This window comes from Agelaius tricolor, unplaced genomic scaffold (assembly GCF_023055355.1).
Source record: "Agelaius tricolor isolate 1412-34295 unplaced genomic scaffold, bAgeTri1.0.p SCAF_1, whole genome shotgun sequence".
In the NCBI taxonomy this organism is placed as follows: domain Eukaryota; kingdom Metazoa; phylum Chordata; class Aves; order Passeriformes; family Icteridae; genus Agelaius; species Agelaius tricolor.
In genome coordinates, this window is record NW_027269261.1 from 37,073,159 (window position 1) to 37,086,186 (window position 13,028).

At 42.8% G+C, this 13,028-nt stretch overlaps 1 protein-coding gene across 4 annotated transcripts in view; it reads right to left on the reverse strand.

The window, feature by feature from the left end:
* XPO5 (exportin 5) overlaps nucleotides 1–13,028 on the reverse strand; it is a 29,178-nt gene that overhangs the window by 11,457 nt on the left and 4,693 nt on the right. For 2 of the 4 annotated variants that reach the window (XM_071430167.1, XM_071430151.1), the window contains 14 exons: nucleotides 12,824–13,009; nucleotides 12,067–12,143; nucleotides 11,532–11,631; nucleotides 10,043–10,126; nucleotides 9,514–9,639; nucleotides 9,201–9,291; nucleotides 7,487–7,615; nucleotides 6,624–6,739; nucleotides 5,699–5,854; nucleotides 5,243–5,284; nucleotides 4,531–4,620; nucleotides 3,069–3,268; nucleotides 2,335–2,434; nucleotides 1,284–1,465 (listed from right to left, as the gene is read on the reverse strand). In XM_071430167.1, the coding sequence (XP_071286268.1) occupies nucleotides 1,284–1,465; nucleotides 2,335–2,434; nucleotides 3,069–3,268; nucleotides 4,531–4,620; nucleotides 5,243–5,284; nucleotides 5,699–5,854; nucleotides 6,624–6,739; nucleotides 7,487–7,615; nucleotides 9,201–9,291; nucleotides 9,514–9,639; nucleotides 10,043–10,126; nucleotides 11,532–11,631; nucleotides 12,067–12,143; nucleotides 12,824–13,009 (1,679 nt within the window). Of the gene's footprint in view, nucleotides 1–1,283; nucleotides 1,466–2,334; nucleotides 2,435–3,068; nucleotides 3,269–4,530; nucleotides 4,639–5,242; nucleotides 5,285–5,698; nucleotides 5,855–6,623; nucleotides 6,740–7,486; nucleotides 7,616–9,200; nucleotides 9,292–9,513; nucleotides 9,640–10,042; nucleotides 10,127–11,531; nucleotides 11,632–12,066; nucleotides 12,144–12,823; nucleotides 13,010–13,028 lie in introns of all 4 variants that reach the window. The other 2 variants (XM_071430159.1, XM_071430141.1) reach the window with 1 other exon arrangement.

A 13,028-nucleotide genomic window follows, 5' to 3' on the forward strand; every position in this document is an offset into this window, starting at 1 on the left:
AGGCACAGAGTTTCTGCTTCTTCACAGAAGCGGTGACAGAAGTTGGATGACAGTTTCCTAAGCTTGTTGCAACAGGGATCCCAAGTGATTTTACTGAGGCACAAGTTCTGAGAGGAACAGTGACTGCACAAGGAAAAAATGTCTGTTGCAGCCTGTTCAGACCTTGGGCACTGGTTTAGTTGCTCTCACACAACATGACACGTGGCAGGCACTGGAAGAAATGGCATGAGGCTACCACTACTCAGGACAACTCTACCTAACCTCTCCCAAAAGCTCATCAATAGGATCTTCAGCCTTCCAGGATAAAAGGCAAAAACACTTCAAGCACAAGTCTGTAGGTCTACCTGGTCACTGGCCAAAGTACCACACACTGTGCTACAGAGGATGAGGAACACTGCCAGTGTGGGCCAAGACAGCATGTGCTTGTCCCAACAGTCCAGCATGTTGCTTCTCTCAGGAAGCAGCACATTCCTGAGCTCAGTGACTACTAAACATAATTGACTAGACAGAGCTCAGGCAACAGAGCCCCTTCCCTTACAAACCCAGGAGCTGAAAAATCCAAGTGGATCTGAAAACACTTTTTCTCAAGAGGCCCCTGCCAAGGAGAGAGCAGTGAGTTTTCAAGTATGTAACATGTTATCTCACAAAATTGTCCCATAAGTCTGGCAAACTCCCAGAGTCAGGAGTTGCCCTGAGAGAGACTTCTCCTTTGTAATTCTGGGAACTATGCTCTTCAGGATTTCCCTTTTCTGCCTTCTCTTGCTGCCCCAGACTGACACACCACTGGTGACAGGCAGAGAGGCACTGCATGGTAGCAACAGCCTGAGAGTATGCATCCACTGATTGCAAGAGCAGACAGTGCTTCAGGAGGCTGCTGCTCACGGTCAGCCAAGCCAGCTTAATTTAACACTGAAGAGAGAACAACGCGAGCGGATGCGATGAGAGCTGGGACTGCCCTGGTGGTGACGGGAGAGGTGGCCTTGTAGGGGCTGAGGGCAGAGCAGAGATGTTAGCTGAGAAATCATTAACTGGGGGGTAGAACTACAGCAGTGGCTCCCATTAGCTTTGATGGCTCCTGCAGGCCAGGCCAATGAACACTCAGAAGGCACCAGTTTGCACAGTGCCATTCCCCACTGTGAGCAGTCAGGAACAGTACTTGGGCACTGGCACCAGCACTATTCCCACTGGCTTCACTGGGCAAACCATGCTCTGAGCATTCCACTTATTTATCACAGGTTGGCTTTCAGAGCCAACAGAAATGATTTCAAATCAACTTGACCCACCTTATGAGAGCAAGTAAATTGTCAAAAAGCTTCAGGACCTGCTCAGTGCAGGGATTACGGTACATTGGAGTTCCACTGGGCAGGTATCCCAAAAAGAACCCTCCAGCTTTTGCCTCTTCAGTAGCAGCAGGCCAACGAGCTCGTTTCACGACTCCCAGAATAGTGTACACACAAAAGCTTATCTGCAGCAAGAGATGTGGAGAAAGGATTTCTTAGCCAAATCACAGTCTGAATCAACAGGCTTTCAGAGAAACACACCATTGTCCCATCTCAAAGGGAATGTTCTAGAATGAGCCTAACCGGGTGATAGGAACAAACTCTGGTGAGTTTGCTGCCAGGAAAATGCAGCAAATGATCATGCTGTACTCCATCACCTTCAGAGAGCCCTGGCCATGGCAGGATGGCCTAGGAATTCACTATCAGACAAAGCACCAATGCATACCATCTCAAGAGCATGCAAGCAGCGAGGCAGGCTGCTAAAAGTAAGGGTCTAGACCATCAGTTCCTCGTGTCCTTCATAGGGAAGATGCAGTGCTGGGACAGATACAGGTTCTGAGATGACAGAACTGCATTAGCCCCAAATCACTCTATGGACTACATTTCAGTGTCTTCTACAGATCTGAGGACAGCAACTCCATTTGCTGTTCAAGTGAAGACTTTACACTAAAAATTCAACACAAATCTCCTCAGATGAATTTAATTATATTCTGTGCTCCAGTCTGAGCACAATGTTTTCCATACTGCCTGGTTTAAAAAGCACAATTCACTGTGCCATATTTCTAAAAATCATGCAAATGAATTGCTTCTCCAAAAAGCAAACTCTATTATAAGCAAAGAGCAGAAAACAGTCTGCTTCACTCTGATAAATAATGTCATTTTGCATGGCCTGAATGCTCTTTATTGTAGTTAGAAGAGCAAAGGCCAGCCTGTTGTTCTGCAATCTAAAGAAGTACATGATCAGGAGACGTGTGCAATCACAAGAGAAATGGGGATGGAAGGAGGAAGGTCTCCTTTCATTAAGGATTACACCTCTCCTGGTAATGATACTCACTCTAGACCGGTTCAGGCCACTAGGATCTTCCAACACTGGATCAGCAATTTTGTTGTCTGCACCCACGTAGGATATAAAGGCTTCAGGATCTGAGAGGACTCTGGCAGCAGCAGAAGACAGCAATGGGATTATTGTTTGTACCAGACAATTTAAGCAGAGCTTTGCACTGGCAATGAACACCTCACAAATACAGAGCAGGCTAGAGAGGCTAGGTAGCACTCCATCCTGTACATGGGAACATGCCTGAAAAGCATCAGAGATGGGTATACTCTCCAAACATTATCAGTTCTCTTGGGCTGTGGACATCTAAAAGATTCAAATCTCTTATGAAGATAGCCCTTCTGGGAAAACTCTTGTGCAAGCCCAGCTACCCAGAGCTGCAAGACATCTCAGTTTTAATAAGAACTCGGCTTCTTCACTTCTCCTGGTGATGAGCAAGGATGTCTTTTATTTCTTATTTTCTGCAAATGCTTTGAGCATGCTGGGGAATGTTCCTTCATTACCTTAAGCAACTCTTACCCAGAAATTTTCAGCAAACAGCATTTAGTCTGTTGGCAGTTTCTGAACTGCAGAACTATTATCACAATCACTGCCCTTAGCAGAGGAGGTCAAGAGGCAGCCCACCACCCTCCTATGGCTTGTGTGTTTCCTTACTGGGCAGGGCATTACCTCTTCAACACCTGCAGCTCTAAGCTGGAGAAGAAATGACCAACAGAAAGAAAAGTAACCCATACCTCTGCATCTCTGGGGAGAGCCATAGGCCAGCCACAGGAGCCATGAGCTCCTCCAGGAAAGCCTTCTGTCGCTCATAGTCTTTAAACTGGTTGCTGATGAGGACAAGGGCCTCCATAAGAGCACACTTTTCCATCTGTGTCAGAAGGAGCTCATTTGACAGCAGCTGTTTCACGTGGTTGTACAACATCTCAAAGTTTGGCTAGAAAACATATCCAAGTGGAAAAGCATCATGCATCTGGTATGGAGGAGGGCCATGGGGGAGGTAGAGAAGGGGTGTCCTGTACAGCTGGAGAAGAATGGCTGTTACCTTTTCTCAACATAGCCATCTCCTCCTCACACTCAAATTTCTCTGCATGTTCAGTCTAAGAGAACTTCCATTTTTCCCTACCCCTCTATCATTATCCTGCATTTATTTTACTTTAACTCTCCAGAATGATTGAAATAAGAGGAAATCTCTCCCTAGGCAGTTCTATCCCTTACAGCAGTGTCACACCTCAAAACAGTTCTGATGCTTTTATTTGCTCACGGTAAGCACCTTGCTTCTTTGGCCAGACTCAGGATTCATCCATCTCTTTACTTGTGGTAAGTAACAACTCATATGGTTACAATGAGTGCCACAGGAATTCTTGCACTTCCTCCCTTCCTTCTCCAGTTGCCACCATATCTATCCGTAATTTTGTACAAACATCAGCAATCATCCTCTTCAGCAAACTCCTCTGAACATCTTTTGGGGCAACTCTGGGTCCTTGGCTCTTCTACTGAGGATGTTTGGGAAAGAGATAGTTATAGCTCAAGGACCAATAAAGTGGAACAAAAACCAACCCATTAGTTCTTAGCACCAATTACAGAATGCAGACTGGAACCTCTAAATTACCTTAATTAACATGCTTTAAAAATGTCTTTGTTTAAACTAGCAATGTCCTATGGTCCTCCCATAATCCTAGGTCCCACTCCACAGAAACACATCTAAAGATTGTTGGATGCAGAGACTGTTTACTTCAGAAAAATGAACAAAACACAGCTCATGGAATTTAAACGTATTTGTCTTCTAATATCCTCAAGCTCGTCCAGAAAACAAATGCTCCCCTTTTTTTCCTATATTATTTTAAGTAACAGAAGAAAATCTAGTGATTAGCTATGCTAGAGTCTTCAGCTAAGGAATTAACTGAGACCAACACAGGTGATAACATGGACATTCAGCAAACATTCCCATAAAACCAATGCAGTGCTGCTTGTATCACCCCTTTCACATTTAACCCACCAATCTACAATTCAATTCCTCAGGCAGAAAATTTTTCAGTGGGGAAGAAAAGAAGTACAGGGAATGAACCACTTTGCCATTTGTGCAGGAGGAATGTCTCCTGCAAAGAAAGCAGAGACTGTAGCCAAGGAAGTTGAAGATCCCACAAAATCCAACTGAAACTGAGGCCAAGACTCTTTGTGACAGCTGCATTTACATACCAGGACAAGCTGAGGGTAATCCCGGCACATCTTTATGATTGAGGAGCACGCATGCCTTCTGACATTCTTCACTGCTCGAGTTCTAGGAGCCTGGACAGACACAACAAACTTCAATGCAACAAAACAAAAGTTCAGCCAAATGCAGGGTATCTTCAAGAGACAAATTCATTACATATAAATTTCTGCACTGTTGAGCATAGATCAAAAAAACATCTCCATGCCTGCCCTGCTCCCTCCAAACAATCATGCACTAACCAAATTTCCTCTGAAGCAGTAGTCAATTCAAGCAGCCCATGTTCAAACAAGCTGTACTTCAGGAGTGAGGATGCCATAGCTCTTACTCACTACTTCAAGACTCCAGGCACTCCTTAGGTAACTGGCAGGTTTAATGCCATCTATTTATGCCAAGTACTGAAAGAATACCCAGAGCTAATGAAGGGATTTCACTCTCAGGAAGGCCAGTAATGACTGGGGAACTAAGTGCACTGGCCTTAGAGCACACCTGTGCCCTTCTAAGTTTGTGAGCCAAAGCTTAGTAGGCTATGTCAACCACAGAGATCAGCAATACCTAGACCCCCCAGCTTTTTCAGGAGCAGAACTATACTTGAGAAGCCTACTTCAGCAGAGTCTTCAGACTCAGGATGCTCTCTCCACTAGAATATGATTTGATCCAACTGTTACAACTCATTAGTAGATAATAACTCAGACGTACCTTACTTTCTTCTACAACTTCAAAGGTAACAGAAGCAAATAGCTGTGAGAAAAGGGAGGAAAAATTAAAAAAACTGTATCATTTGTTAATATTTAGAACTCATGTCTCTTTGAGCTCAAGGAACAAGTAATAAGGATTTTAATGCAATTTCACTGAAGTCAGTGAAGAACCCCTGAGTGAGCTGAAATATGAATCATCAATACAGTGACGCCTTGAAATAAAACATGGCCAGAGCATGTAATTAATACTAAGATTTAAGGGTAAAAACTACAAAATTTGGGTTAATTGACATTACTCTTCTTGTGACAAGCCTCAGTCTTGGTTTCTCCCATCTTTAACATGAAGAACAGTCCTTCCCTGACAGCAGCATCAAGAGGATTGACTCCTACAGTTTAGTCCAAGAGCCCTACACCACAAAAAGCTGATATGATTTTAGCAGGGTCTGCATGTACTTACCTTGGAAAGTACTTGGGGGAGGTATTCTGGTCGGTAAGTGACAAACGGAAAGAGAGCAGAGACATTGGTGAGCACACAAGACAGGATCAGAGGATCTTTTGTTTCAAAATTAAGGACAAGCTGCAGCAGATCTATGCCATCATTCACAGGGATTTCCTACAAAGATAGCAAAAAGAAAGGGAAGAAAAAGGGAGGCAACACTCAATACTTCAACCTCTAGCATACTTCCTACAAAACCTAGGAAAAAGGCTAAGGCAAAAAAGACAGCAGCATCGCCACTGTTGATAGGACACTCTGGAGACGTCAGTCTCTAGTCCCCATACTATTGCTTACACTTCTAGGAAAGGCAAATTTCCTCTCTCAGTCTGTCTCCCAATTCTCCTCTTGACATTGTCCAACAGATTTCAAGCTTAACCAACTGTATTGACCTATATAATTACTCTACTGTGATTAGATTGATGAGTATATGAGCAGTTTAATCTAATAAAAAAATCAAGTCAGTCTACATCAAACTGATCCTTCTGATTTGTCTGCTGTTGAACAAGAGAGAGGAAATTATCTCCTACTCTCTGGGCATAGTTTCTCTCATTTACTTAGAAATAAAAAGAGGATAATTAAATAAACTCAAGAAATTTTTCCTTAAGTAATCTCTTCTCCTCTAGCAAGGCACTATGTAAAAGCATGTCACCTGAGCACTCTCCGGTGACTTCTCATCCCACAGTGTCCAAAACTAAGACAGTATGAGTTTGTTGTCATCAAAAGAAGGGTCATTATTCCTCATGAGAACGGCTCACCAAACATTCTGGGTTTTGCATGGAGGTAACCAGCTACTACAAATTGCTCAAGGATAAGAGAACTGCAAAACCCCACTGGTGTCGACCCAGAAGCAGGCAGGAGAGAAGGCAGGAGCATGGGATACACATACATCTTTATCCATGGTTCGAAACATCTGGCTGATGACGCTCTCCGAGAAGAAGGTCATGGCATCCCACTGCACAAAGGATGGAGAGAAGATGGAGCAGAGACCTTCGCCTGTCTTAGCTGAAAGGAAGAGAATCAGAGCTCTCACCACGCTCCTCAACAGCAGCCTGGTAAGTTCCTGTGCTGCAACACCTTAGCACTCACAAGTATTTTAAGCACACAGCTCTCCCTGCAGATGCCTGGCAGGGATGCACTGGGAGCAATTAAGGTAATCCCGTGTGATTTGCTTAATTCAAGTGAAGGCTCCTGAGGCATAAACCTTTGAGGTACTGTGCAGAGCAATATGAACAGATCACAGAAAGGAAAAGAAGGGAGACCACATGCCCAGACTCAGCACTGCAGGCAAGACTGCCCTCGGTGTGACTCTGCAGAGCACCAAGCAGCCTTCCTTCAGAGCAGGGAAAGCAAAGAGAATGACAAGGAATTTGCCAGATAGGCATAATTTCCCTAACAAAAGTAATAAATATGTTACAAAGACAAAATGGCCCAAATAATTGTAAAATTGTATCAGAGGGACAGCTGTACCTGTTCTGCAGAGAGATTTGGGGGAAGGAAAGGAGAAGGGGAGGCTTTACATTACTTATTCCATATGTAGACTCCAAAGGGATAAATTAAGGAAGGGGTGGGTTTGACTTCATTTTGCTTTTAACTTGCAAAAACCTTAAAATCCTTAAAATCTACCATGGAGTCTTGGCTACCATTTAAAATATTCCAACAACATCAATAAAAAAAAAGGCCAAGAAATTTCTTCTTGGCTTTAATTACAAAAACAAATCCCATATCCCTAATATGTTTGAGGTAACCTACAGTTCGTGGGTCCAGTATCAACAGGAGCTGTGAGTTGGTACTTCAGCCATTCACCAGCCATTTGGAAGCCAGTTAGAGGGTCCAGACGACAAGCCATCCTCATCACCTCTCCTTGCTGGGCTCGGAAAGCTGCAGGGAAAAAGCACACACCAAGAAACCAGCTGATGCTGCAAATTTTGCAGAGCCACGAACATTATGGACTTCTGCTTTGGCAACAGCTGTGTAGTGGGCACAGATACACAACCAGTAAAGCAGGTACAACAGGATGGGCAATTTTTGAAGTGATTTAAGCGGACTGAAAAAATGACATACTAACATTAAAAAAAGGTACAATTAAAATGCAGTATGAATTATGAAAATCTATGCTGATGCCTTTTCCTGGTCTTAAAAAATTGAGAGCCAGACATGGTTAAAGGATAAGGGGTTTCTGCCTTGGTGGTTTAATAAGGATCCTTATTGGTGCACCACTTTGCCAAGGTGCATTGTGGCACCTTTTACCTTCCCACGGTAAAAATCCTTTATCCCTTAACAGTGTCTGGCTCTGAGTTTTTTAAGACCAGGAAAAGGCATCAATGCTCAACCAAATTTACCACAATTAAGCCTCTATTCTTCATTTAAAATATGCTTCAAACTATAAACAATTGCTGCTTACAGAGCACCTGGAGATACTGAGATTAAATACCACCATTAGATAACTATCACTTCCTTTAGCTAAACACTTCCCTAGATTATTCAACTAATGACAAACAAACTTGATCTCAAAGCCCAGTTGCCTAGTTTTCAGTTTCAAAGATACTAAAAACAAAGTACAGAACAAGAATTTCACTTGTTCCAAAATATTCCAGTGTAAGATCACACAAAAGAACCAGCTCTGCTAACTACACAAATGCAACTTGCATTGTTAATTAAAGTTGCGTTGCCAAGTAATTTTATTTTGTGTTTCAAATTAGTTATATATTCTTATATATGTAATGTCTTCAATATAACTTAACCCTCTAAAACTATTTCAGATTCTGGCTTTGTGCATTTAGCTACTTTATATTTTCTATCCAAAAGGATTTCTTAGAATAAGTAAAACTATCTAGTAAGCAATAAAAATGAAACGCTTAAAATCTTTAGACATAAATGTAAAATGTAAAAATTTATGTAATTTCTTCCGTGGATTCTCCCACCCACCAAGTTAGTACCAAATGACACCAGCCAGTGAGAACCAACTTCAGTTTTGGGAAGATGAAAGAAAAAGTAAAATCACTAATATCCAGCACTAGTTTAAGATCCTTATTAAATTAGGCTATTGCAATTGCTCAGCTCTAGCTATTGGTACTAAACCAGAAGCTTCCTACCAGGACCAAGACAGATTCTTTCTGGAATGACATCTAAAGTCTTTTATAAGCTGCCTTCCTCTCTTAACCTGAGCATGACTTGAGGCTGTTTAATTTCCTCCTCTAGGGGACCAAAAGACACATGTGCTTTGACACCAGTATGCTATTAGGCCATCTATCTGACCAGCCAGCAAAACAGCAAATACTAAAATTAAACACATGAGCTGCTCCAGGAAAATCCTAACTTAATTTACTCCAAGATCCAGACTTAAAAAGTTGAGAAACAAATAGAAGCTGCCAAGCCAATCTGCTAGGCTCCAAGCTCAGCCAGTGAAGTAAAAGCAGGAAGGACAGATAGACAACAGAATGCAGAAAAGGTCATGGCAACTTACAGTTGAAGAAAGCATTGAAGTCCTCATCACTGTCAAAATCAAAACGGGAGTATTCACAGCTGGGGCTGTCTGCTTTGGAAGGAAAGCCCACCTGGAGACAAAGTGGAAAAGGTCAGGAAAAAAAGTCAACCATCACAGCTAACACCAGCTTCAAGGAGATGAAGGCTGGAGGCAAGGAGCAAGATAACAACTGTGCTCAGCAGCCTGGAGCTCATGTTTGGCCACAACACAACAAAAATGTCATTTCTTCCCCCATGACCACAGGCCATGTTCAGCAGGCACCTTCCCAAAACCACCTGTGATTTCCACATACCTTCACCAGGTTGGTCATGGATGCACGGAGATACTTGGGAACAACAGCCAGCAACAAAGGGTCACGAGACAGAACTTCATGCCGAAAGAGGGCTCCCCATGTGATCTGGGTGGAAGAGCGCAGAAACTGGGGGAAGAAGAGAGGAAAGAGAGAAGCAGAACAGGATTTCAGTGCTGGAATTTCCACTGCTAACATTAAGTGTTGCTATCAGAAAGCAACAGCAAATTATACTGACTATTAAGTTGAGGCCAAGGCACATTGAAGGCACACTGCAAATTCCCAGAAAGCCAAAAATCTTTAATACTAGGGCTGGTTGCAAATTTTGCATTTTCTACTCAGTTCTCTGTCAGGAAGTGCTCCTGATGGTGTGGTAATGGACTAGAAAACACTCTGCCTTCCAGGCCTTCAGCTGAAATGGAAAGCCTAGAGAGCAATATTTAGCAGCTGAAGTTCTGTAGTTTTCTACAGGCTAGCTCAATTATGCATTCACACACACAGACACACATGAAATTTTCAGCCCTTTACATACCTGGCTGGGATGGGTTGTGAAGGCTAAAAATGACTCAAGGTATTTCCCAAAGTTGGCTGGCGTTTCCACATTACAATCTGAGCCCTATGAGGAACATGAAGTATTTCAGACAAAATACTAACTTTATGGCAGGCTGGGCTCACAAATGGTATGTTTCAGGGTAAAGCAGGAGCACTACATCCAAGGCCATAGACTGTAAAGGAGCAGAGACAGAAACACTGAACAACTGATTTTTTTCTGAAACCAGTATAGCCCGAGGAACATCAAGTTCTGTTGACCAGCCTGGAGGTGCTGGAGACACCACCACCCTCATTCAAGAGTAACAGGTGACTTCTCACATAGTGGAGCTCCATTAAAACCAATTTTACAACCACTGCTGCTATCATGAGTCACAATTTCACTTCTATCGGGTCAAACCCACACAGCAGTACCAAAGTAGTACAATTCAAACCAATGATTTTCACAGGAAAATACACCCAGATAATTTCACTAAATTTCTCCAGATTTTCTCCATTTTGTGTATTTAGTATATGGGTATCCATGACCAGTAACTTTCTTGGAAGTTTGTCAGGAAATTAAGTTTTGCCCAGAGCCATAAACTCAAGGTTTTGCTTCTCAGAAATTATAACATGATCTGGTGCCCTCAAGATCCCTGAAATTGTACAGCTCAGTGCTGCCTCTCCCAAGTGAATCCGAATTAGCAAGCTCCATCTCATTACTTCATTATGGATTAACAGCTCCTACTGCCTAACAGCAAGTGGAGTCACTGCAAGCAGTAATGCACTCGGTATGCTGTCCATTCATTTTAAGGATGAATTCTCAAAGGTTGTTTTTGTTTTTTTCTTTCCCTCCCTATGAGACTTTACTTTGCTCTATCCCTTTTACAGACTGGTTGCTTCAATCTCTTCACAAATAACATCTCTCAACAAGCCTGCCCTCTTCACTGTAGAAGCACTCAGCTGAATGGAGGGAGTGGGAATTCAGCACCAGCATGGCATGAACAGTATGAATTTGCATCTTCATCCCAACATTGACACAAAGCATTACAAAGATGAACAGCAGGAACAAAACCTGTTTCTTCCTTCAGCTTCAGAGAGTCTTGGTAGAAGAACAGACAGGTCTACTCTCTGAGTTATTTTTATTGGGAAATTTAAAAGGCTTCCAATAGAAGAGTAATTTCCTGGACTAGATTTTCTGTAGCAGTAGTCAGCTAAAAACCTGACCAATTTTCAGTGAAGCTCAGCATTTTACAGAGGTTATAGGAAATGGTTCTTGATGACAGCAAAGCCCTAGCATCAATCAGGGTCCCTCCATTCTACATTCCTATGACTTGGTAGGACACAGTTAACCCACTTAAAAGCAGAGCCATTTCTGCCTTTTGGAAATGCAGGGAGAGAACCCTGGTCCTACCTTAGATCAGGGTTGCCTCAAGCCCCAGCCCTAAAAACTAGCCCTGCCAGGTTTGCTGTTGGTATTAATAAAGACTTACTAGCAACGCACATAGCTGGCTGCCCAACGCGCACAAAACTTGGCAAAGCCTCTTCAAGAAAACATAGTGCTTCTCCACCAGGCCTTCTCCATCTGCTGTCCTGGGAATGAGGGAAGGGGGAAAAACAGGATCACAGTTACTCATGCTGTAGCTGACAGCCACACTGCTGTCTATCTTGTAGACAGAAAGAGGACGAGAGCAATTTGATTTTATCACAGTGGGATTTTCTTTGCTATTATCAAGAAGTACTGCTTTATTGGCATCTAAAACCTCTGAAATTGCCTCTTTGAAAGAGTCCTTGCTCTGGATCAGCTTCAGGCTAAAACAAAGTCGGGGAGCTGTGATATTTATACCTCCTTGTCTTTCAATTATGGGTTTTGAAAAAAAAAACCCCTGGTTTTCCAGGTTTTGCAAAAGAAATGGTGGTTTTGTTCTCTCCTATCTCTTCCTTTGCTTAAGCAGCAGTATCTTTTGCACCTACAAAGCCATTTGTATGCAGTATTGTGTGAAATCACAGCAGCACTAGGGTACTCACTGGGCAGCAGAGAGGATGCAGTGCATGGCAACATCTCCAAACAAGACCATCAGAGGCTTCCGATCCTCCAGCTTACCCTACGCACAAAACACAACGCATGCTTCAATTAGAACTTATTTATTCTCATCTACATAAATATTTATTTCCATCTGCAAGCAAAATTAGGAGAGTCACAATTTTCTTTCCATCTAGGGAGGGGCTTACAGTCCACATATGACTGAAGTAAAAACTTTCCAAAATTCCAAGGTATCTGATCTAAGAAAATGTCTCCAAGCAATCCCACCACAGGAACTTTAAATGTCAAAACTGACCCTGAGACATTATCTTTTATTCACAGAAGACTGGCTAATTATTTATAGGCAGCTGATAAACACTCAGCCTTGACACTCAGCTGCTTGTGAATTAATGGGTCAAAATCACCTGTTTAGATCCTGCTGTCATTTCTCTGAGCTGCCAGGTGACACAGCTGATGACACTATTTTCCACTTCACAGTTGTAGGAAGTGGGGGGTAAAAAGTCAGTGAAGACCTCCAAGTTCAAACTGCAAGGAGAAGTGAGCACAGAATTTGGAGAGGGTTCTAATGGTTGCTCTGTGTATAGTGCTGGTGTGACATTCACACCAAGTATCTTTAACAGAATCAGCTAAATTTGAATTTTGATTCTCAGATAAAAAGGCAAAGATAGCCTTGCTCAGTCTAAAGAATTATATAGGAGAATAATAAAAGGGAGCCAGAAGAGTCAGAGAGGAAGAACTCACTTTCCTGCTGACAGCAATCAGGAGGCACTCTGCTGCTCCAACTTGGAGTTCAGGCTCATTTAGGAGCAGACACAACATCTCCAAGAGCTTGCAGTTGTCTGCTGTAATATGGCTTAGGGCTACCCAGTCAATGTAGCCAGCCAAAGTGTTGAGTGCTGCTATTCCCACACGACAGTTTGCCTGGGCCTGTGAACAGAGAGCAGGT